The 21,510-nt window shown below is 33.9% G+C and overlaps 1 protein-coding gene across 1 annotated transcript; it reads right to left on the reverse strand.

Annotated features, from left to right (window-relative positions):
- Positions 1 to 73: 73 nt before the first annotated feature.
- LOC308633427 (uncharacterized protein C8orf88) lies at positions 74 to 21,007 on the reverse strand. The gene is made up of 6 exons (XM_081266244.1): positions 20,640 to 21,007; positions 14,663 to 14,761; positions 12,884 to 12,957; positions 9,552 to 9,627; positions 2,236 to 2,342; positions 74 to 485 (listed from the first exon to the last, which is right to left on the reverse strand). The coding sequence occupies exons 2-6, from the start codon at positions 14,733 to 14,735 to the stop codon at positions 462 to 464; spliced, it is 354 nt and encodes a 117-aa protein (XP_081122370.1). The 5' UTR covers positions 14,736 to 14,761; positions 20,640 to 21,007; the 3' UTR covers positions 74 to 461.
- Between the last annotated feature and the right edge of the window lie 503 nt (positions 21,008 to 21,510).

Consider the following 21,510-nt stretch of genomic DNA (forward strand, 5'->3'; position numbering starts at 1 on the left):
AGTGCTGGTAGGAAATCAGTGCAAAACAGAACAAAAGCAACTTTTAAAGCAACAAGAAATTATGTACCATATATACATCGTAGCAAATACTTTATATTTGAGAATCTTTACAGCTTACATTTCCATTCCATTATTACAAGTGATGAAAAACAAAAAATTGCAAGTAACATGCAAATTATACAGTCTTCCCACTTCACTAACCAAATTCCTACTTTCCATTGTTATTTCCCAATTTTTGCAGGAAACGTCCTGCAAAGCTGAAACTGATTAGAAAATTCTTTATAGATTAAAATATCTCTTTTTCATTTTAGGAGAAGCCAAATAGCCAACCATCAAAATTAAAAATAAATTGAATTGTCACAGTCCATTACAGTTATTGTTACTAGATCCACTTCATTTTCAGGTGTCCAAAATATAAAACGAATAATTCTTTATCTTCATATTCATCTGTTCTTAAAATGCTACTTAAAACTTTGGTTGTTTTCCTGTAATATAGAAGAAAGAGTTAAATCATCAACTAGATTAACTTAGTAGTTTTTACAAATTAGTTTATCAAACCAAATACTGTGAATCCACTTATGTGTTTACAGATCTAAATGCATGTTACTATAGAAACTATTAAGGTAACTGAAATTGTCAAATAAAACAGTTCTGTTTCACTAAACCTATGTAATTCATTTTTAAATATATTAAACTGAATTACAAATCTGTTCTTGGGTTTCTGTAGTAGTTAGTTTTATAAATGTTATTAATGCATAAATGAAAACTTTATTCTAATGTATGTTTGTTCATAAGAAAGTGTAAGTCAAACTTTTATTTATAAAATAAAAGTGTTATTAAATTGGAAAGTCTGAAAATGAAAAAGTTATTTTATATAGCACTGTGTTTATGTTTATTCTTATGGACCAAGGATTATATGAATAGGTAAGGAGACTCAAATATCATCAACTACGTTTTTCCTCATTAAACATTCCTTTGTGAGCAATATTATTAAAAATATTTACTAATTTGTAACTCTGTGATGGAGCACTTGCCTCACATGTGTGAGGCACTGGGTTTGATCCTCAGCACCACATAAAAATAAATAAATAAAATAAAGGTATTCTGTCCATTTATAACAAAATATTTTTTAAAAATTTATTGACTGAATTAATTTTAAGAATAGAAAGAGGTCTCTATTATGGAGTTTAAATTACAAAATATTAATAAAAACTATGACAATATAAAACTTTAAAAATATTTTTACTGAGGAGATAAACACTATGGTTTCCAAGGGTTAGTATCCCCAAAATGGAAACAGAAGGTAGTACTGTCTCATATTTGAGCCATTATCAGTACACCTATATTGTGAGTCTAATCAGGACAGAATCATAGTTGCCCTTACCTGTATAAAATAGTGTCTATAAGAACATGTTTTAAAAGGTCAAATTTCAGTCAAACATCAGTAGAGATGGGTAGAAGTCATTTACTGATTACATAATGAGAGGTATCATACTTAAATTCTAACTAGGAGGGGTTGACATCTTTATCTGTAATTGCAAAATGGTGGCTCAAGAAGATTAAGCGACTTGTCCAAGTTTGAACTTCCAGTACACAGAGTGGAGATACAACCTGAACCTACAGATGATGCCAAGTCATTTCTAATAAATATCCTAAAAGATGTATATTTATTGCATATATTTATTCTGATGGAATTTGGTACGTTACATAGAAATATAAAGAGCTAAGAACAGCAAAGACACATTGAAAAAAAAATGGTATGACTTGTTTTACCACATTAAAAACTGATCAACAGACTAGAAAGTCTGCAAAGAGACCATGCATATATTGCCATATTGGTGTCAAAAGACTATCCTTTCAATAAAAATTGCCAGAATGACTGGATATCCATAGAGGGGGAAAAAAAAATAAAGACTTGACCCTCCCACCTCATATCATACAGTGAATTATAGAACTTAATTGAAAACCAAAATAGAACTTTAAGAATATAGAATGATATTTTCATGATCTTTCAATAGAAAAATAGTTCACTAACAAAATGTAATTATTCCATTCTAGTTCTTGAGTACAATGATATTTATTTTACATTGTACATTTAGATTTTTTGTGTTTTGCTGGACCACTAATATTTTGCCGTAAAAAAAAGTTAAAAATCTACAGATACGATAAAATGAAAATGTTATAGACAAATACTTGGAATACAATATTACAATATAAAATCAGGAAACTACATACTGGTTTTTGAAGTACAATGGGATGATCAGGCAGAAAGTCTGGTTTTTTCCTGCAGATGGAAACACTTGAGAGCTTCAACAGGAAATCTCTGCTGTATTTAATCCTCTCTGTAGATATTAAACATTAAATGTAATGTTGTAAAAAATAAAACTCTTCTAGATCACTATGTTGCTCATTTCTTTCTAATTTTCCCTGAGCTATCCATTATTTTATAAAATCATGAATAGCATCTATGCAAAAGAGAAGGAGAAAGGTTTGAAAAGCACCTGCCACATCTAATTTCCCTTTTACTTAGAAAGGAAGCCAAGTAATTAAGGAAGAAAAGGAAGAAAGAGAATTGTTTGAGTAAATTGGTAATGTAGGACTTTTTTCAAATGGTTACTCAAAGTCTAGTAAAATGATCGGGTATTATAAAGAACAACAGCAATAACATCCATTGGTCAATTTCGATCCTGCCAGAATGGAACCTTAATGAACCTATATAATCTCAATTGACACTAAAAATAATTTTCATCATATTATTATTTTTCTTGTTAAATTTTATTAAAATATGTGTTACTAATGAAAGCAAAAATTCTAACATGGTCAGGTATGGTTTTCAAAGTACAGAGATATACAGTGTGGGGAACTAAAGTGATTTGCAGATGGTTACAAGGTTGCACCATCACCAATATGCTAGAAATTGTACAATATTAATCACAAGTAGAAAGATTAGATGCTATATATTACACAGATGCTATGTTATAAACCCTAGATTATAAAACTGAAAAAGATTAATCACTTAAAAAGAAGGCAGGAAAGAAGAAAAGGAAAACTACCATATAAAAGTCAGAAAATATCAACAAAAACAAATAATAAGGTACTAGGCCTAAATCCAACTCTATCAGCAAGCATGTTTCAAATGTTAATGGTCTAAGTCAGAGGTCAGATAAAAAATATTTTAGAATATGGAGGCCATATAATCTGTCACAACTTCAATTCTGTCTTTTAGTACAAAAGCAGCCGTAGATAACATACCTGAAAAGTGTGGCTCTGTTTCAACAAAATTTTATTTACACAAACAGCCACTTGGTCTGCAAGCCAGAGTTTTCTGAACCCTACCATTAACTATTGCATTGTAGGCTACAGGTTAGCAGAGTGGATGAAAAAAAGAAGACCCCACTGTATACTGTCTGCAAGAGAGACACATTAGATATAAAGGCACATTTTGATTGAAAGTGTATGTAAAAAGATAAACAATGCAAAGACTAGGAATAACAATTTTGATTGAAAGTGTATGTAAAAAGATAAACAATGCAAAGACTAGGAATAACAAGGCAGGAGTGACAAATATCAGACAAAGAGATCATTACAACCTGTTGTGCCAATAACAGTTTTGAAATATGTAAAGCAAAAATTAAAAAAAATAAAAGGGGAAGAATTTCACACTAATATCAATTAATATAAAACCCCTCCCCTTCAGCAGTTTATAGAACTAGACACAAAAAAATGATAAAAAGATAAATATGAAAAATACTATCAACCACTTTCATGTAAAGAAACTATACCAACAAATGCAAAATTCAAGCTCTTTCCAAGTACACACGGTACAGTCAACAGATTATATGCCAGGACATAATACAAGTCTCAGTAAATTTAAGAGGCTCGATCTATATATATAGTCTATAACATAGACTATATTCTCTGAAAACAAAATTGAATTAGAAATCAATAATAACAATATATTTAGAAACAAATAACTTGTAAACTAAATTGTACATTTCAAAAAAATTCATTAGAAAATGACAAGGAAATTTAAAGCAATTTTAAACTGAATGACAATTTAAATACACCATGTCAAAATTTGTGGAAGACAGTTACAATGCGACTTTAAGGGAAACAAATTCTTATTAAGTGTCTTAGTCCATTTTGTATTGATACAGCAGAATACCTGATGCTGGGTAACACAGAAAGAAAAACATTTACTTGGCTCATAATTCCTGTGGTTGGAAAGTCCAAATAGCATGGTGTCTAGCATGGCTCCCTGGCTGCATTAGAAGATGGCAGGTAGCATCAAATAGCCAGAACACATACATTAGAGGGATGCAGGGTACATGACAGACTCACTTTTCCAATCTACTGTCTTGAGTACTAATCTAGTGCCACAGGAGCTAGTAGTCCAGAGAGATATCATTAACACATCTTAAAACCTATTCACCCCTCTTAAAGGCTCTACCACTTCAATACTATAAAACTGGGAAATTAAGTCTCAACAGGAATTTTGAGAGGGAAAAAACACATTTGCGCTATGTTAGGCTGTAAGACAGACTCAATAAATTTAAAAAAATTGAAATTAGGGGCTGGGGATGTAGCTCGTTGGCAGAGTGCTTGCCTAGCATGAGTGAGGCACTGGGTTCAAGTCTCAGCACCACATATAAATAAATGAATAAGATAAAGGTCTGTCAACATCTAAAAAAATACATTTAAAAAAGATTGAAATTATATAAAATATCTTCTATGACCAAAATGAAATGAAATTAGTTAACAGTTTATAGAAGTAAAACTGGGAAAAGAGAAAATTATGTGGATATTTAAACATCCTCTTACAACCAATGGATTAAATAATAAATAATAGAGAACTTAGAAAATACTTCAGACATACAAAAACGGTCATAATATATAAAATGTATGGGATACAGACAAAACAGTGCTCAGAGCTAAGTTTATAGCTACACATGCTTACACTGAAAAGAGAAAGTATGTCAAAGCAATTTCTAATATTATATATTAAAATACTAGAAAAAGAAAAGCAAAGTCAAGCAGAAGCTAGAAGAACACAGGAAATAATAAAGATGAGAGTGGAGATAAATGTAGATTGGAGAAAAGTTAACAGGGGGAAAAATAAACAAAACCAATAGTTATTTGAAAAGATAAAAACTGTCAAACCTTTACCTAGTCTGATTAAGACAAAAAAAGAGATGAATCAATTATTAAAATCACGAACAATGATAATCAACTCTACAACTCTGTTGAATTAATTTATTAGCTGATAATGAATATTCCTTAGGATTTTCTATATTTAGGATTTTATTATATATGAGTAGAAATAATTTCACTTCAATCTTTCTAATTTAAATGTCTTTTAATTCTTTTTCTTGCTTAATTGTTTCTGGATTATGTTAAATAAAAAATGGTAAAAGTGGGCATCCTTCCCTTATTCTTGATATTAGAAAGTAGACTTCAGTCTTTCACCACTGAGCATATTAGTGTTAGGTTTTCATATATACCTTGCATTATATTTAGAAAGTTCCCATCTGTTCCCTGCTTGTGAACCTCTGTTCTTCACTTGCTAAGAAGTTTTATCTGGAAAAGGGTGCTGGATTTCATAAATGCTTTTCTGCATCAACTGAGATGAATGCATTTTTCCTCCTGCATTCTGTTGATATGGTATATTACTATTAATTTGCATGTTGACCCACCTTGCATTCCTGAGAATAATCCCACTTGGTCACGCTGTATTATCTTTTTACTATGTTGGTAATTTTTATTTGCTACTATTTTGCTGATGATTTTTGTATATATATTTTTTTTTCAAAGGGATATTATCTGTAGTTTTCTCTTTTATGCTTTGGTATCAGGATAATACTGGCCTCACAGGATAAATGGGAAGTGTTTCTTCCTCTTCAATTTTTTGAGAAAAGTTTGAGAAGGATTAATGTTAACTCTTCTATAAATATTTAGCAGAATTCATAATATAGTCATCTGGTCCTGGACTATTCTATATTGGGAGGTTTTTAATTACTGATTTAATCATCCAACTTGCTATAGGTTTATTTAGATTTTCTATTTATTCTTGAGTTAGTTTTGTAACTTTTTTAATAATTTTTTTCTACTACTTTTTTCTTTTTCTTCTAGATTACCCAACTTTTTGGCACATGCTATGGTTAAGATATGTTTCCTTCCGAAGTTCATATGTTAAAGAACAATGATACTTCAGGGTAGCACTATTTCAGAACAGTATTACTAGGAGGTGGTAGAAACTTTAGAAGGTCCTTGGGAAAGGCATGTTCCGAAAGAGGATTATGCTACGCTGGCCTCTCTTCCTTTCCTCTTTTTCTCCCTGATCATGAAGTGAGCAGTTTACTCCATCGAATGTTGTCCAATACTGTCATCTGGCACCCCCAATAGTCCAAACACAACAAGGCCAAATAATTATGGATTAGAACACCCCCCCCATACACAAACTATAAATAAACATGTTTTCTTTATAGGATTATCTCAGTTATTTTGTTATAATGATAGGGTGCTGACTAATACAGCATAAAATGAAAAGTTAATATTCTTACATTTTTATTTCCATAAATCCATGGCAATATCCCCAAGTAAAATAAGTTTATATTACATTATCAGTGAACAATCCCCCACCCATCAAAGCCCATTTGTAACAGCTTCAAAAACATATTGACTATAATACTTAGGGATAAATTTAACCAAGGAGATATGAGGCTCATACACTAAAAACTGTAAAACTTTACTAAGAAGTCAAAGAACTAAATAAAAACACATCTGTTTTGTGTAATGTAAAATGTTAATACTGTTAAGATGGGAACATTTCTCCCAAAGTGATCTATAGGTTCAATGCCATACTTATATCAAGATGTCATGGCCTATTTCACAAATAGAAAAGCTAAACCTAAAAATTTACATGGAATTGCAAAAAATGCCAAATGACCAAAACAAACTTGAACAAAGCTGGAGGATTTTTGTATTTTCTAATATCAAAATCTACCACAAGGCTACAATAATTAAAACAGTACTAGCACAATGGCAGATATATAGAACAAGGGAACAGAATTGAAAGCTCAGGAATAAACACCTATTCCAATGCCAACAGGTTTTTCAACAAAGGTTCCAAACCACTCAATGGAAAAAGAAAAGTATCTTTAACAAGTGGTCATAGGACTACTGTGTATCCACATAAAAGAGGCTGCACTAATTCTCTCTGAGGATATATAAAAATTAATTCAAAGTGTATCAAGACCTAAGCATGAGATCTAAAAAAAATCTATAAAACTCTAAGAAGGAAATAGGTCTTCCTGACTTGAGATTTTTCAATGATTTCTTAGATATGACATTAAAAACATAAGCAACAAAAGAATAAAAATAGATAAATCAGGCTTCATCAAGGTTTAAAAATGTTGTATATTAAAAGACAGTATGAAGAAAATGAAAGGACGAGTTCCAGTACAGAAGAAAAATCTGCATATCTTTATGTGATTAGTATTCAGAATGAATATATTGCACACAGGGCTGGGGGGCATAGGGGATATAGGTATCAGGGAGAGGGAGGAAGAGAGAAGAAAAGATAATAGTCTAATGTCAAGAACTCTTAGAAATCAGTGACAAAATGACAAACAACCTTTGACAAATTAAAATACTGTCAAAGGACTTTAAAAGACCTTTATTCCACAGATGAAATACAAGTGCCAATAAACACATGAAATTACATCCAATATCATCAATTACTAAAGAAATGAAAATCAAAAACCACAATGAGATATACCTCCTTACCGCAAAAGGGATGGCAAAAATTTTAAAAAGAGAAAACAATAATGTAAAGAAATCAGAAGTCTAGTATTGTGTTTGCTGGACATAGAAACTACATAGCTATTGTGGAAAATATTTTAACAGTGCCTCAAAAAGTTAAACCCAAAATTACCATATGATTTAGTAAGTCTGTTTCTAGATACATACCCCAAATAAAAACTGTTATCAAACAAAAACTTGTACACAAATGTTCATAGTGAAAACAACCCAAATATTCATCAACTGAGTAACAAACAAAATGTAATATAATTCATACAATGGAATATTGTTCAGTCAAAAAAAAGGAATGCTGAACTACATGACATAACATGGATAACCTTGAAATTTTTATAGAAGTAAAAGAAGCTAGATGCAATGGCCCAAGTTTGTATAATTCTCTTTGTATGAGCCCACAATAAGTTAATCTAGAGACAGAAATGAATAGTGTTTGTCAGTACCTAGGCAGAGCAGAGTCAGGAGTAATTGCTTAATGGGGATGAGGTGTTTTGTTTTGTTTTGTTTTGAGAATGGTAAAAATCCTAGAATTAGACAGCAGTGATAGTTGCATATTGTAAATGTGTCAAAAGTCACTGAATTGAACATTTTATATGGTTAAAATGGCAAATTTTACTTCAATTTAACAAAAAGAAAAAAGAAAATATTTATACAGGTATATCCCAAGACAATAGTAAAGGTCTATTCTACAACTACTACAAAGCATTATTGCAGTATAGATACTCCATACTGGAACAGAATAATGGAGAATTTTATAAGAAAATGTTCCCTCTAGAGGAAAAAGAAGAACTAACAAACTTCAACACAAATATTATAGAAAAGTGAGAGAGTTGTTGGAGCATTTGAAGAAAAAAGTTAGCAATAGCAAATGTTAACTCTAGGAAAAAAATAAGGCTTGCATAAGAAAAGAGATATGCACTTGATGGCTAAACAACTGTATTTACATAGTTACAATAATATAAAGAGTGGTTAACACTTTAACTAAAACTTTGAAATATCTATATGGTGGGGAGGGGGAATGGAAGGATGAAGAAGTAAAAGGGTTGGTATGGAAGACCTAAGTTCTCATTTGTGAAGATCTGACATCACTATACAATATCAAAAATGGAGAAATTTGGAAATAACAATTTTAAAAGTTTCATTTAGAAATTCAGAAGTAAATACTATAAGTGAAATCTAATAGAACCTTTTTCATACTTTTTATTTTTTCCAATCTGTTTTGTTGCTAGGCACAGCATTACTGAACATGGAAATGGGATATAAGGAGAAGTAATACATGTAATTTCTGGGCTGCACTCTTAAGGAAAACTTCCTTCCCCTTTTCTCCTTCCAGATGACTAGAAAGGAAACACAAGGTTGGGAGCAGATGCAGTTACCTTGGACAAAGCAAAGGAAGCCACTTGTTGAGGATGGCATAGAAATAAGAGAACACTGGGGCAGAAGTTACTCTACAGAGCAGAGCCTATACACCAGCTTGCAATTTTACAGGATAGATCAAATAAATTTCCATCTTGTTTAAGCCATTGTTATTCTGGTCTCCTGGGCTGTAAAACCAATAGCCTAATATAGACAGATCAACTTGAAAAAATATAACAAAATTTTTTATATACACAGGTTGCAATTTATATATTTATATACATAGGTTTGCAATTTACAGGTATGCAAAAAGTAGTGTCAGCTTTAATGAATATTAAGATGATCTATGATAAAATGTAAGAATTATGGTAAAATTTTACCTTTCTTAACTGGAGACTGATGTTGCTGCTGTTCATTAAGACCTTGAGAAAAGGCTTGCATTCCATTCGTCTTACACTGTTGAAAAAGAAGTACATACATTTTTTAAACTTATATAATCTGTTTTTACCACTCCAAAATGTTTTCCTAATAATCAAAATATTCGTTGAGGAATATCTGGAACCAAAGAATAGGCAACCACTATAGATTTACTTAATAAAAATGAATAACAAAAACATCTTTCAAAATATATTTAACAATTTTTGCTATAATCTTGGTTATTTTTGAAAGGTAGATCAAAGATGAATTATGAAGTCATAAATAGTTCCAAAGACATTACAATATTTTAATTGATGGAAAAAACACATTGTTATTCACAAAACCCTGCAAAACTACTAGAATGTTTACTTTTTTGATCTCATGCAAAAGAGATGCCTATGTCAGTTTATAAGCACATGAACCGTTTCCTATAACACCTTGGAAATAGGGGAAATAAAAACTGGTTCATTCATTGAAGAAAAGAAAATCATATGCTAGACACAGGAGGTACACAACTGTAATCCCAGCAGTTGGGGAGACTGAGACAGGAGGCTTGGAGGTTCAAAGCCAGCCTCAACAACAGTAAGACACTAAACAACTTAGTGAGACCCTGTCTTTAAATAAAATACAAAACAGGGCTGGGGATGTGGTTCAGTGGTTGAATGTCCCTGAGTTCAATCCCCAGTACCAAAAAAAAAACAACAACAACAACAAAAAAAAAAAAAAAAAACCAGAAACACTGTCCTGAGGGGAGAGAGGCCTAAATCCAGTGTTTCCTGGCCGTACTTAAAATACTATCTTCATTGTGAGACTGGCTGAATTAATTGAGATTTGAAAGATTCATTTTTAACTGCTGTTTTTCTGATTAAGTGTCCATTAAGAAACATTCTGATTTACAATTTATCTTCCTGTAAATCTAACTAGAAGTTATAACAAAAAGAGATTGTTCTCAGAAGACAAAACAAGATTGCTCATTGTAAAATAAATAGTTCTCTTCTTATAAACCAGTTTAAAAACCACAGTCAACACAATCCTATCCCTAAAAGATGACCTCCTTGTGTACTGCAAAAATCAGTTTACAAATAGTCCCTAACTATGATAATTCACTAAGGTGATTTCTTTAGAGACATCTATACTGAAAAATGAACATCTTTGCTCTAATTACTCTCTTGACAAGTTATAAACTATTCCTTGCTACCCAAGGAGCTGTGCCTAAAAGCAGGACTAATTATCTATCCCTATGACAAAACAAAAACTAAGAAGATAATTCTCCATCACTAAGACATCAAATTAAGTAATCAGAAAAAAATAAAACATTAGCAGGTTTTTAACTTTATTTTTAAACAGAGATGGGAAAAAATAGGAAATGCCAGAGATTTAGGTTCCCCAAAGTTATTTCTGACTCTCAAATGTAATTAACTCTAATAGGACATTTTTATGCATGAAAAATTTCATACATCTGAAAATTTTAGCAGATGAACATTTCACTAACTTTATAATATTTACTCAAATATAAGACCTAAAATCAAACTCAAAGGTAAAAACTATTTTGTCATGTTTGCACACATTAAAAAATGAAAATACTGATCATTCAAAATCTTTCACAGCAAGTAAAAGAGTAAATTGAAAAAACTTTTATAAAGTAATTATATGTTATCTTGGTTAATTATCATAATGATTATGTAGTTATCATGTAAGTGATAAGGAAAATATGATTGCCATGTTACAGGCAAGACAAGTAAATACAAAAACGGTTTGGTAACCAACCCAAAACATACATATAAAAAAGATTTGAGCTAGGTTTTTAAACTTGAGACTACCACGTGTAGGTGGTACATCTAAAAGGGTACCTTTCACAGCACTGATGTAGACTTTTTAGCAGGTGGGAACAAACTATCATATTCTAAGAAAATCTGCATTTTTCTAAAATTTTTGTACTTGCTCTAGTTCTTGCACTGTACATACCAAATGGGTAGCAATGGCCCTGTTGAATACATTTATTTAACACAGAGGGCCTATGACATAAGGCACACTATTCTTTGTATTGGAAATAACAAAAATAAACATGACTTTCTAGTGTACTTTCTCAAAGACTCACAAACTCATACACAAAGAAAATTACTCTTTCACAGACCAGATTCCTCACAAAGAAAATATTTTCTGTGCATATAAGAACAATAAAATAAATTAAGAATAAAGCAACACAAGAAAAATGGGCAAATAAAATGAATTGGTAATTCACACAAAAAAATAAATCTAAATGGTCAAATTAAATGAATGATTTCTCACCCACTGAACAAAGAAAAAATGTTAAGTCTGACAATAACAAAGTAAGGGTATGGAATAATCAGAGCAGAGCTCTCATGTTCTGCACACACAAACCACTTTGAGAGTAATTTGGCAATATCTAATGAAGGTAGAACACTTAACACAGTAATTCTCTAGTTTTACACCACAAGGAATCTCACAAACTTGTATGAAAATGAAACATGTTGATGGATAATCACTATTATTTATTGTAAAATAGAAACAAATGCCTTTCAACAGAAAATGAAAATAAGGTGACATTCTCCATGCATTAAAATATTTTTCTATATCAGCAAATATAGAACTGGTCTTTTCATTGTAAAGTTGCTTAGTATTCTATTTATTAATATACTAATGCTTGTACATGCACATTTTATTTATGGTATTATCTGGATAAAAATGGAATTTTACACTTCATAACTATTTTACTTAGTCAAAACATTAAAATTTTTAATATAAACTAATGGGAAAGGAAAACCTGCAAAACCAATCATGGATACAATATTATTCAGATAAAAGTATTAAACTAAACAAAGAAAAAGTCCAAATATATTCATGAAAAAAAAAAACTGAGGACAGTTATTTCTGGGAAGGATGAGAAGGAAATGAGATAGTGAAAGATATACAATGTGTTTTAAAACTATGTTAGATTGTTCTTTAAAAATTTTTAAAAACAAATGCAACAAAAATGTTTACTTTTGAAGACTACAGGTGGTAGGTAAAAGGATGATATATTATTTTGAGCATATATTTGAAATATATCAGAGCTTTTCACAAATATATAAATCACCTTGTACAGAATCTGACATAACAGCCATCTAACAAGTGTTACTTTTCAGTCTACAATGCTTAATTTTATTCTGTATGTGTGTGCACGCGCTCTCACACACATTGGGGATTGAACCCAGGGCTTCATGCATATTAAGCATGTGATCCACCACTGAGCTACATTCCCAGGCTCATGTTTATTAAAATTTCTAAGACTTACTCTGCTAACTCCACTTTGTAAGCACTGCGTGTTGCATGGATATTCATTTTGAAAGTTGAAAGGAAACACTGGTCCTGTCAGGAGAGGAAAAAAAACTATTTTAAATAACCATGATGCCAATAAATAACATAACATCACCTAAAACGCTTAAGTATCTATGATAACTTCAGGACTATCTTAAAATGTTTTCTGATAGTTCATCTATTCAACAAATATTTATTTAACCCTATGACGTGTCAGCCTCTGTTTTAGTGGATAGGTATACAAGTATGAAAAGGGTTTAAAGATAAAAGGCCTCACTTTAAAAGATAAACTCATAAATAAATAATGATTATAATTTGATATATGGTAAGTTATGTGATATTTAGAAAAGGTACTGGGGGGAGAGCAGAGTTGGTTTGCAGTTATCAGGAAGGCTTGTCAAAAGGATATCATTCAATATAAGTCTTGCAGAAAAAGTACAAGATTTCCCTGGGGACCTGAGTTGTTCAGGGAGTAGGGAAGTGTGTTGAGAAAGGTGAAACTTAATTTCTAATTTACTGAATTTTCTATTTAATAAGCCCCTAATTCCACTGACTGAAATTAAGAGGATTATAGTTAAATGAGAGATCAGGGGTACCTGCCCATTCCATGTCCCTTCACATTCACCTATGTAACAGCCTTGGAGGGAAGAGATTGGTGACCTAGATCTGCAGAGATGGAGAGAGAGAGGAGTGCTGGCGAAATTGGTGACAGAAAGGAGGTACTGCCAATGGTGTTATGCCTTCTTTCCTTTAAGGTAAAACCTGAGATTTGACCTTATACAACTGCGTTTAGTGCACTAGAAGGACATAGGTTCAGCATTTTGAAGCTATGGTCCAAGAAAAACATTAATTTCATTTGTCCATCCTGAATCACAACTACATTAAGAGGAAATCAAGTAAAATGGAGATAATCTGCCTTTTAGGAACCAAGGATGAGAGAATGAACAAGAGACAAGAACTGGTTCTATTTCTACTTTTTCTGCTTCATTTTTGTATTGATGAAAAGGGGTTATATTTTTTTCTTTGCTAAGTTGTCAGTTAATTCAGTTGAAACATATGGACTAATGAGAATTCAAACAGATTATATTTATATTACCTAGGTTAGAATATAGAAGCCATTCTAGCAAAAAATAATAAAATAAAAATGTTAATATTCCAACTCAGTAAATATCAAATATTTCAAGAATTTGAAAGAGTATTTCAAAGGAGTATTTTTAAAGGGCAAAAGAACATTTTAATTTTAGATTGTTGTTTGGTTTAGATTTTCTGAAATTAGGTATACTTCAACTCAAGCACAGTCATAACTTCTATTAGAGTACAAGTATGAAATGACCAAACAATCTGTGTTATGTTAAATTTTTCTGGGCTTATTTTTTATTTGTTTTGTACATAGATATATCTTTCAAAAAGTTAATTCTCCAGTGTGACCACTCTGCATGGTAATAATCACAGGGCACAATTTGTAAGTCAGTTAACTATGAAAATGAGACAGGAGGAAAAAAAAAAAATCACACAGTTACTTTCAATAAGGACTACTACTTTTCCTATCCTTTTTAGTCTGGTAGACTGTGGACGGGTAGATTAAGAATCTTTTTCTTTTGTTAATACTTGTAAACTCTTCAAACAGAGATCATCAGTTTTTATTATTTCTTTAAATATCCATGTCAAGCAATTATTTTACATATTATTTAGTCTTTTAAACATTAATCAGGCATTCACAAACTACTATTTAATGAACTGTTCACTATGTACTCACCTGGTGGAGAAGTCAGATGACGAACAGGTCTTGCTGGTTGAAGCGGCTTACCAATCAACTTTTTGGTTTCCATTGTCACAAAGACCTTGAGGTTCCATACTTTAAGAGGAGAAAAACAAATTTTTATTATTTGGACAATATAATCAAGATGTTTTACATATATACAAATAACCAAAACCCTCATTTGAAGATCTTTTTTAGAAGTGGGAAATACGAACCCAAAAATGCATTTATGATGATATGCAGCAGTTGAACATTCCCTCTTTAAAACATTTTCCTTGCTTAACTTCTCTTGGGTCCATCCTTTGGGGCTATTTCCTATCTATTTGATTGCCACTTCTGTTCTCCAATTAAATGTAGGAACATGACTAAATTTGTCTTTTCTTACCTCATCTCATCTATTTTCATAGTTGTATCTACCTATGTATATGATAAACATGATCTAATGAATACTTTCACTATCTACGCTCGGGTTTTAGCTCCATTTTTCCAACTGCCTCATGCTATTTCAATTTATTAGCAATAGGCACTTCAAATTGAAAACATCCAAAATCAAGTTACTTTGACCCCAAATATGCCCCTTCTCCTATATTTACTGAATTTATCATCAAGTCTCTTAGGTTACCCTTTGTAAAGATACACACTTTCAATGTGACAGTCTAAATCACATAATTCTCTGACATCTGTCCATTTTATTTCCAAACTATATCTCACACATTTTCTTCATGTCCATGTCTATTCTCTGTGTTTTCCTAGGGGTGCTTAACCACTTACCCATATCCCCAGCCTTCTTTATTTTTTGAGTCAGGGCCTCACTAAGTTGCTGAAGGTGGCTTTGAACTTACCCATCCTCCTGCTTTAGCCTCCCCAGCTGCTGAGATTACAGTCATGCACCACTGCACCTGGTTCCACATCTACTTTCTTAATTCCACAGTAGTTCTTAATTCATCTTTTTGATCACCTTTTAAATGGATTTATTTAAATGCTTCCACTCTTAAGACCCATCTTAAGACCCATTTTAAGACCCATCCACATCAAAACATTTAGAGAACACTGTACTATTCTTTGTTTTGTTTTCCATGTTAAACAAAAGTAAAAAGCAGATTTATCTTAAAGTGAGAAACAATATTTATTAACCCTGTGCCCCTGCAATTAACACAGTACCTAGACTTGGGTCCACAATAGGAATAAACAAGTGTTCCCTGAACAAATGGTAAATATAGTATTTTTTCTCTTTAAACCATGACCTCTTCATGCATATTCTTGCTTTGAAAACTCAGTTCACCAATATCTCCTGGATTATTAATAACAGAAACAGGTAATATCCCCAGGAAAGTATGTACAATAAACCATTTACTCAGAACAGCTCTATAAACTAGGCACTCTTAACAGAGGTCAGGTTTCATGTCAGCCCTACCTGGGTTCATAACATGGCTCTATCACCTAATTATATAACTATAGATAACATATAGATAGTCTCCCCTAGGCTTGATGTGAAGGCTAATTAATATTGTATAGTTTGAATATGAAGTGTTTTCCCAAAGCTCCTATGAACTTCAAGAATAGTCAAAGGTAAAATGATTAGAGAGTTATAACTTAATCAGTTTTGTCCTAGTTTGAATGGTCTAAGTGGTAACTGTAAGCAGGTGGAGCATGGCTGGAGGAGGTGGATCACTGGGGTTTTACCCTGAAAGGATTCATTTGCTCTGCAGGATCCTTCCTTTCTCTGTCTCTGCTTCCGGACCCTGCTGAGAGCTGAGCAGCTTTTCTCCCCTAGACCCTTCCCCCATAATGCCCTAGGTGAAGCCTAGAGCAATGGAGTCTATGTAATCTATGAACTCAAACCATGAGCCCCCAATAAACTTTCCCTCCTCTAAATTGTTTACGTTGGGTATTTTGGTCACATCGATGAAAAACTGAAACACATAACAAAAAGCAATTAATACAACACTTGAAACATAATAAGAATTCAGTCAACATTAGGTAATATTACTATCCTCACTTTACAGTTAAGGCTTAGAGAAATAAGATAATTTACCCAAGGGTCAAGAATCTAGAAAGTGAGGAGTATGCTCATACCCATGCTTCTTGATATCACTCTACAATCTAACTATCCACAAATCTCTCTCTCCATTTCACACCCAGGATAGCCTGCTCAAGCTCTGGATAAGTATCTTTTTATATCTCACAAAACAACCCTGTATCCTCTTTTAATATGGTACTTTCTGCATAAGTTAAATTATAGTTCATGTCTCCAGTGTGCATCACAGTGTCTAGTACACAGTGGATGTTCAAAAATTGTTAAATTAGTGTTATTTTGGTTTACATATAGCTGAAAACTTAGGTTCTGTCTGGAGTTCCCCCATCTTCCCTGCTGTTCTTCTCCCAAATAACTATTCATTCTTAAAGACCAAGGTCAAGTTCTGGCTATTTCCTAATAAAATGTCTTCATATCTCAACAGGTAACATTAAATAGTTTCATGAAGTTCTCTAATTCTTAAAAAATAGTTAATAGTAAAATAGTAATTTCTCTTTCCTTATTTTCATCCTCCACTGTCAGTGTCTCTAAAATATACCATAGTAAATACAGTACATGCCTATTTGATTAGATATGAGTTATCTGACACCACAGAAACTATACCTCATTTATCTTTGTATTCTATTACCTGCAACATAATTAATTTTGAACTCCATAAATTTAAGTATCTCTCCATATAACTAAAATTTTCTGACATCTGTGTGGGACACATACTTTCTTAATTTTGATGTACATCAAGATAAGTCAAAAGTAAAACCTCACTTAATTTTGAATAAACAAGCATAAAACTAACTATAATTACATCATCTTCAACAAATCCTAAGTCTAGGGGCAACATAATATAAGGTAACTCCCTTTTAGTTCCAAGAAATGCTTTATATACTATTAAAACCTAACTTTGGATATACATAATCCAAATGTTAAAATTATAAACTTCAAAATGACATGAGAAAACTAGCAATGATAACTAATTTCAGGAAAATTAACCTTTTCCTGAAATTTGGAGATAAGCTAGTCAGTATAATAAATTAATATCTGCCTAGCTTTGTAATGTTTGTTAACTGGTTAACATAATTATTAAGAAACTTCTAAAGCTGTAGTTATTGGCAAGACAATTTTAATGTAACAGGAAGTGAAAAAAGAGTTACAAGCATAAGTATAAAGAAAGCCCTCACAAATATTTACTCCATATTTTCTATGTGGAAGGGAATATTTAAAATAAGGACCAAAAAAGCAATCTAATATATGTTGCTATGCTAGCCATTCTAATGAAGACCCTAATACTATTATGCAGTAACTTTCCATCCTGTTTCCCTTATGAAACTAGTGAATTGGAATACAAAAGAATAGAGTACTCTGGCACACAGTTCCTTGTTTTTCATTGCTCAGCTGAAACTGAGTTGCAGGTTGAAAAGTCTTTTCCACTTGCTGAGCAAGGCAAATCCAGAGTATTCAAACTAGGGATTTTCATGGGTTGGGGTGTTACAGAACTCTATTATATGATTTTGCAAAACAAGTAAACAAAAAAATTAAAGCTTTTTTAGTGCTATCTAACATTTCAGTTTGTTGTAGGAAAGAAACTGCTAGGATTCCCCATATATGAATCCACATCATCAAGAAAATTAGAAAAGATGGTACCATACAATATTCTGTTTATTATGTTAAAAAAAATGTAATCTATGCCTGCATAGAAGCACTGGCATTAAACAGAATAAATTGAAGATTGCAATGCATAATACATACCATTTTACTGTTGGTAATGGAAAAATTAAAATTCTGACAAGATATAATTAGTATTATAAAACCTATTTATGGAATTATAATCAAGACAGGACTCCACAAACTTTAACCTAAAGGCTTAACTGAACTACACAACCAGTAAACAAAATACTTCTTAAACTCTACTGCCTGCTTCACCTTCAAAATTCCCCTCAATGTTACTGGTACCACCTGAGTAGGTATTTATGATATTAACTGCTAAAAAAGGACAACAGTTGCAAACAAACAGAATCCCACCTATAAGACTTAGTAGCAAGTAGTGGACCTATCAGAAAGTTGTCTTTTAAAATGTAAATATATAGTTTTGTGGCATAATGTTTTTTAAAAAATATTTTGATTCAATATATCAAAAATATTCATTGTATTAATACAAAAATGGCTGCTGGCTTTTTTTTTTTTCCAAGTTCACCCATACTTAACAAATCATCTTAAAAGGCCAAGTTGTGTGAAGAGAATATTGGTCAGGAACATCAGTCAGGAAACTTAAGTTGTAGTTGCTATTGCACATAGGGCAATACCAATTATATCTTAGGTTCCTTTTCTGTTTTAAGAAAATTGGCCCTATCAATTTTGAAATTCTAAATTAACCTAGATTTTTCTCAAATACAGTACAATGGGAATAATAAGCACATAATTGATCAATTTGGACACAATCTTATTAATGAGCACATATCTTTTAATTAAAATATATTTTTTAGATCTTGTCATATGCTAAATCTTACCTATATTATCTCATTACACTTTGAGCCACACATTAACTTTTGGAAAAAAATAATTCTAGTTCCATTTTTACTAATGAAAGACCTGAGGCTCAGAAAAATAAGAGACATACCCAAAGCCACACAATTAATTATGTAATTGCCTAGAAGTGAAAAATATGACTACAAAGTTCATGTCCTTGTCTCTAAAATTGCCTGTTTTGTAAGACGTTTGACTATCCATTATTCCATGTAGGTATTACATTTATGGATTAATTAACTATAAGGGGAACATTTATGAATAACGTCTTGCTGAAAAAAAATGTTAATACTTTGTTTCCTCAATTTATAATTTCTCTTGGAATATTAAATAAATATGGTAATTATGTTTTCCTTACAGTGGACTGCCATACTAATTAGAGGTCATGACATAAGAAATATACTATGCACTTGTTTTTAGAAGCTGGTTACTCTACTTAAATTTTCCAATTTAACTTCTAGGGTTCTGAGTGCTAGAGGTGTAGCTCAGGAGTAAAGTGCTTGCTTAACACACGCAAGGCCCTGGGCTTGAAACCCAGCACTGAGAATTTTAAAAATAATTCTGACTTCTTTGGAAAGTGCTGATGGTTCTGCTACATTAACAAGTAAGATTATTTTCATTTACCTTGTGTATATTTCCTGTGTGATAACAGATAAGATTTAATCTCAATTTAAACCATTACTTTTACAACTTTAGTATTTCCTAAAACAAAACGCTACCTGTACTTATAAAATGATAGATGATAAGTAACAGAGGAAATATAGGAGAACAAGAGATAAACCAATTACGATTTAGGAGGTGAAAGTCATTTCGCATTCCACAAGCCTGGTTGCGACATTTAGGAAGAATCAAACGCAAAATATCACAATGCTGTAAATTCCATCCCAGTTTTCATGCCTTCTCTTTATAACTTCAGTAAATAAAAGTTTTTTCAAAGCATTTTTCAGTGCAAGCACTATTTAACATTCAGCTGGGAAAAAAAAAAACTGTCCAGACAAAGCTGTTTGTGAGTTCCCTAATAAAAACTGTCTTTTTTTCTGTAGCTTTGCCCGAATCCCTATCTTTTGGGGCGGGGGAGGGGCTAGAAAAAAGTCTTGAAAGCAGCTTGGCACCTGGGCCGCTCTTTGCACAGAGACTGAGGTCGCTGCGCACTTATTCACCTGTTTGGGTGGCCCCCTCCCCAGTGTCCCCGGACCACTGGATCCCAGCCGGCTGTTCCCCATCTTCTGCGCTGCCTCTCGCCGTCATCCGACAAGCTCACCCCATCCCATTCTACATCCCACCTGCGGGGGGGATCCAGCGACCGACCCCACCACCCTAGCGCTGTCCTTCGCCTCAGCTCTCCCAGTGCCGGGCTGGAGACTGCGCCCGCCCGCCCCGTCACTCTCGCCCCGCTGTTGCTTATCCTCCGCCGACACCTACCGCCTCAAGATCCGGGAGGACTTCAGGCAGCGGCGTCGCGGCGCTCAGCCCAGACGCGGCGGCCGAGCGCCCCGCTGCCCGTCGGGGAACGGCTCCCGCCGCGCGTCGGCTCGCGGCGCCCGGACGCGCGGGGGCGGGGCGGACAGGGGCTGCGGCGGCTGCGGGGGGGGGGCGCGGGGCGGGGCCTGGGGCGCCGGCCCCGAGGGCGGTAGCACCCCGGAGGGGCCAGAACCGTTAAACGGACGGCGCGCGCTAGCCCAGCGTGCTGGGCCTGCGGGGCGGGAGCGGCGCGGCGTGCGCAGGAGGCGGCGACAGCCTCTCCGAGCGGCTGGCGGGTTGGCCCTGGACGGGGCGCGCCCGCATCCACAGCCTTCAGGACAACCCCAGTCCCGGAGGCGCGAGGCGGGCCGCCTGCGCTGCTCTGCGCCGGGCCTGGCGGCGGGCTCCAGGCAGCTTCTGTGAGCGACGCCGTCTCGCGAGCGACGCCTCCTCTGTGAGCCAGGCCGCCTCTGTGAGCCAGGCCGCGGGGCGCTGACGACTGAGTCGGTCCCGTCAGAGCTGCCGGCGGCCGGCTTTCCCGCCACGCGGCGAGACGTGCGGGGATTCGGGTGGGCAGGGAGGGTGGCGTTGGAGCACCGGTTTATATCTGGCAGGAATACTGCCTCACACAGAGTACAGCCCAGAAAGGACCACCATTAGAATTAGGTGAAGCGGCTGCATCCGAATCCAAATCCTTTGTTTTCAAGCTTCATTCTCATTTTTTCGCTCATTCTTTCATTATCTTTGAGTGCCCCCCCCCCCACCGAGGACACCCGTGAGTCGGTTCTGGGGGACGAGCGGGCGGTACAGGGGTGGAAAAGGCAGCCCTGGG

This window comes from Spermophilus citellus (genome assembly GCF_964194105.1).
Source record: "Spermophilus citellus genome assembly, chromosome: 14".
NCBI lineage: Eukaryota > Metazoa > Chordata > Mammalia > Rodentia > Sciuridae > Spermophilus > Spermophilus citellus.

Excerpts from the sequence above, each read along its gene's own strand:
- LOC308633427 (XM_081266244.1), bottom strand. The coding sequence starts at position 14,735 with ATGGAAACCAAAAAGTTGATTGGTAAGCCGCTTCAACCAGCAAGACCT. Across the intron at positions 12,958-14,662 it reads TCATCTGACTTCTCCACCAG|GACCAGTGTTTCCTTTCAAC; the intron begins GTGAGTACATAG and ends CTCTCCTGACAG. Across the intron at positions 9,628-12,883 it reads TACAAAGTGGAGTTAGCAGA|TGTAAGACGAATGGAATGCA; the intron begins GTAAGTCTTAGA and ends CTTTTTCAACAG.